Source organism: Oreochromis niloticus, linkage group LG15 (assembly GCF_001858045.2).
Source record: "Oreochromis niloticus isolate F11D_XX linkage group LG15, O_niloticus_UMD_NMBU, whole genome shotgun sequence".
Lineage (NCBI taxonomy): Eukaryota > Metazoa > Chordata > Actinopteri > Cichliformes > Cichlidae > Oreochromis > Oreochromis niloticus.
The window spans coordinates 27,130,601-27,134,126 of record NC_031980.2 but is presented as its reverse complement, the minus strand read 5'-3'; the positions used below and the strand labels follow the sequence as shown (position 1 = coordinate 27,134,126).

The window sequence follows — 3,526 nt, the reverse complement described above, 5'->3', positions numbered from 1 at the left end:
AAAAAACTGAATTGAATTATGTTAGTCCTTATAACTATTGTATACTTGTAGAAAGGTACCCTGACAAGCAAAAAGACTTGAAGCAAATGAACATTTGTTAAAAGGTCAATGCAAAAACAGAGCCTCCAATCACAAAATAGGTGGGTGAAATATGAAATATGGCAACATAAAGTAAATTCAGCTTGGTCTCAAGTGTGTTAGTTGGTGTTTTAGGTGGAACATTTTTTGTTTGATTTCTGGGAAAGAAAATGCAATGATATTCAAACCAAAACAAACCCCCTTAGAATTACTTAATGATTGACACTCATTAATTTAACTGAGTGCAAAGCTCAGATTAGCATACTAACCTGACCAGGAATTAAGCTATTCCAAAACCATGTGTATTACCTAATGCAAAGTCCATATTCTCTTTGTAAGAGGTATGAAGTGGTAACTTTAAACAATTGATGCACGTGTTTGCAATGGGTAGTTTAGACATGGTTTGTGCATCAGGCTCTTGGTGAAGAAATTCAATGGACGGTTGTGGAGAGAAGCCAATTGGTGGAACAGTGTTGGCTCCAGTGGCGAAGGCAAGAATTGTCCCCAGCTTCTGCGTTCCGTCTTGATCTAAAGGAAAAGCAATACTGTCAAAAATGGCATTAAAGACAAAAAACACAGCAAGCATTTCTACTTTTAACTGATTCAATGAAAAGATGCACTGCATTATAAATTGAACGCACAATGCTTAAAACGCTAAATTTACCTTCTGCATCTGTTAGGTAGTCTCGCCAGAAACTAATGACAACTGCTTCAGCATGCCTTTTATTGCTCCCAGCTGGAGAAAGGCGGATGGTAAAGAGGCTGTCAAGAAGGTCAGCTGTAAGCACTGAAGGTGACCAGCATAGAAGGGTGCGAAAACTCTCTGGGTGAGCTTGGATTTTGTCCAGCACCTCAAGTGTCCGTAGTCCATCCTGAAATCTAAATGATAATCAGAATTACCACAAATCACATAAAAAAATGAATGGATCCAAGAAGTATAATCTAAAACATATGAATTACATATACAATAATTTTTACTTCAGATTATTCACATCATCAAAAGTGTATATCCCAAATCTGCATTTTTCAAGTGATGATGGCACCTTTGGAGGCATGGTGTACCTACACATAAAGAAATGTCACACAAAATTCCCAGAATACAAGGCAAACAGCATGGGTTTGAGTTACTTATTGGACAATAATAAATACATACATACATACATACCTTTCAAATGGACCACGGACTCTGTGTATTACTTGGAACATGAAAATGTCATGTATAAGCAGATCCTTGTCTTCCAGCCTCTGCAGCGGCCTCAGGCAGCCAGCATTGGCTAAGTATTCCTGAAGTGGCTCAGTTGCTACTATCAGATCTTCAAAGGATTTACACTCTTTAACCTTCAAATAAAAAAATAAAAAATTAATGGCCCCCAATTAATACATGGAGTAGAACGAAATGCACACAATACTAAAATATTATCCAACAACTGACAAATCAGTTTTACCCTTTTAATTTTTTCACGCAGGTCACTATCGGCAACATCTTCTAAAACTGGTTTAGCCAAATCTGGGCCATCAACAAGGCAAGAGAAGAGTGTTGGGGACAGAAAGCCTGCTGGTGGACCACCATGTACAAGGCTTACTGCAATGGCTCTGCCTGCAATGAAGTACCTGTCTTCCCTCATGGCTAGAAATAATGAAAAACATTACATGTCAATAGATGCATGAAAGCGCTTGACAAGAACTTCATAAAAATGATTTTTTTTATTGCATTACTCCAGGGATATCAGCCTAAAATCAATACATACCAGCACTATCAAGCGCCAAGTTCATTTTGCCTTCTTCACCCTCAAACATTGGAGACAGGGGCAAAGCTTCAATCAGAAGTCTTAGAAATTCTCTTCTTGCTCCACCCAAGTCAACAGCCTCTTCAGGTACTCCGATATCGTCAGAAAACCCGACAGAAATTGTGTGGCATGGATCATATGTTGCTCATTTAAAACCTCTAATTGCTCCATCCAGGACTGTTGATCTATTAATGTTGAACTTACATTTCTTCTGTTGGTTTATTTTTGCAGAAAGTTCCTCCAAAATATCTTTTGCTGATACCAAACAACTTGAAGTCCTGTAGGATTAAAAAAAAAGAAAAGAAAAAAAAGAAAAAATATTGAAAAGAACATCAGTAAAAACATTCACATACAAGGGCAACAAGGACATACAAAGTTTTGTCAAAATCAGAATCAGCATACTTTATAAATCCCTAAAGGAAATTATCATAATCATAAGCAAAATGTACAAAGGAGTATATTGCTCAGTGGCTTTTTATATTGTTTATATGTTTTGGAGAACTAGAAAGCACTAGAGCAAAGAAACATATGATATTTTTGAGTTTCAATGCATAATAAGTAAATTTCATTGTCAGATTGGCTCTGTTAAAAAATTCGCTGCCTATTTCAAATAAAATAAAATTTGCCAGCATTACAGCATTATCATTTGACTCTGTAGACATTATTCAAAAAACTGTTTTGTTAACAGCAAATATAAATATCATATATGCATATAAATATCTGAGGATGTATTACACTCCTTCACAACACTGGTTACAGAATTGGGTTGCAACAAATATGGTGTGTTTAATTGGCTACTGTAAAACATTTGTATTTGAAACTAACCTTTTGCTCTGCAGGCTTGCTAGTATAGCCTGGTTAAGTTCCTCATCATCAGAAGACATGTCAGATAGTGGAGTCATGATTAAAAGGTAGTTATCGTAGTTTACAGATTGACTGTGTGTTGATGTAGAGGGTAATGCTGAACAATGATTCTCTAGATTCCTGGTCTGGTAGGGTGAGCTTGAGGTATTTTGGCACGTCAGGACCAGAATTGGATCACTTAAAGATGCAGATGATGAGGTAGAGGGCTGACTAGTGGAAGGGTAGATTTCCAATGAAGACACTGGTAACTGGCTGAAGGAAATGTTTGTTGAAGCGCTGCTGTACTTGTGTGAGATACTACTTTCATGGGTCAAGGCAGGAGTTTCCGTTAATAATGTTCCATTACCAACTGATGAGGCAGGAGATTGCGTAGGAGCAGAGATTGGTTGGAAGGCAGTTAAAAGTTCCAAATTAATATAATCAAAACTCATGTTTACACATCTGGTGTAAAAGCAATTTTAGATTCTGTAATGAGTGTGGTACACCAAGACCAAAGGCTTAATGTTTCTTCTGCTTCTTCCACTCCAGAAGAATAATCTTCTGGAGTGGAAGAAGCTTGTCTCACCAAGCTTCTTCCACTCCATTCCAGCCTTGTGCAGGTCTACAGTCTTGTCCCTGACATCCTTTGACAGCTCTTCGGTGTTGTCTGTGGTGGTGGAGAAGCTGGAATGGAAGAAACTATGTGGGCAGGTGTGCTTTATACCAAAAGGAGCTGAGATCAGGAGGATCTGTAATTGACTGACTGATTGATTCCAGTCTGTGGCAGCCAGAACTCCGGATGGGTTGGATCAAATACT

At 37.9% G+C, this 3,526-nt stretch overlaps 1 protein-coding gene across 1 annotated transcript; it reads right to left on the bottom strand.

Moving 5' to 3' along the window:
- Positions 1 to 281: 281 nt before the first annotated feature.
- LOC100708118 (G2/M phase-specific E3 ubiquitin-protein ligase) lies at positions 282 to 3,144 on the bottom strand. The gene is made up of 6 exons (XM_025898655.1): positions 2,691 to 3,144; positions 1,827 to 2,143; positions 1,524 to 1,705; positions 1,244 to 1,416; positions 743 to 957; positions 282 to 606 (listed from the first exon to the last, which is right to left on the bottom strand). The coding sequence occupies exons 2-6, from the start codon at positions 1,873 to 1,875 to the stop codon at positions 359 to 361; spliced, it is 867 nt and encodes a 288-aa protein (XP_025754440.1). The 5' UTR covers positions 1,876 to 2,143; positions 2,691 to 3,144; the 3' UTR covers positions 282 to 358.
- Between the last annotated feature and the right edge of the window lie 382 nt (positions 3,145 to 3,526).

Excerpts from the sequence above, each read along its gene's own strand:
- LOC100708118 (XM_025898655.1), bottom strand. The coding sequence starts at position 1,875 with ATGTTTGAGGGTGAAGAAGGCAAAATGAACTTGGCGCTTGATAGTGCT. Across the intron at positions 1,417-1,523 it reads TGCGTGAAAAAATTAAAAGG|GTTAAAGAGTGTAAATCCTT; the intron begins GTAAAACTGATT and ends TTTTATTTGAAG. Across the intron at positions 958-1,243 it reads GTCCGTGGTCCATTTGAAAG|ATTTCAGGATGGACTACGGA; the intron begins GTATGTATGTAT and ends ATTATCATTTAG.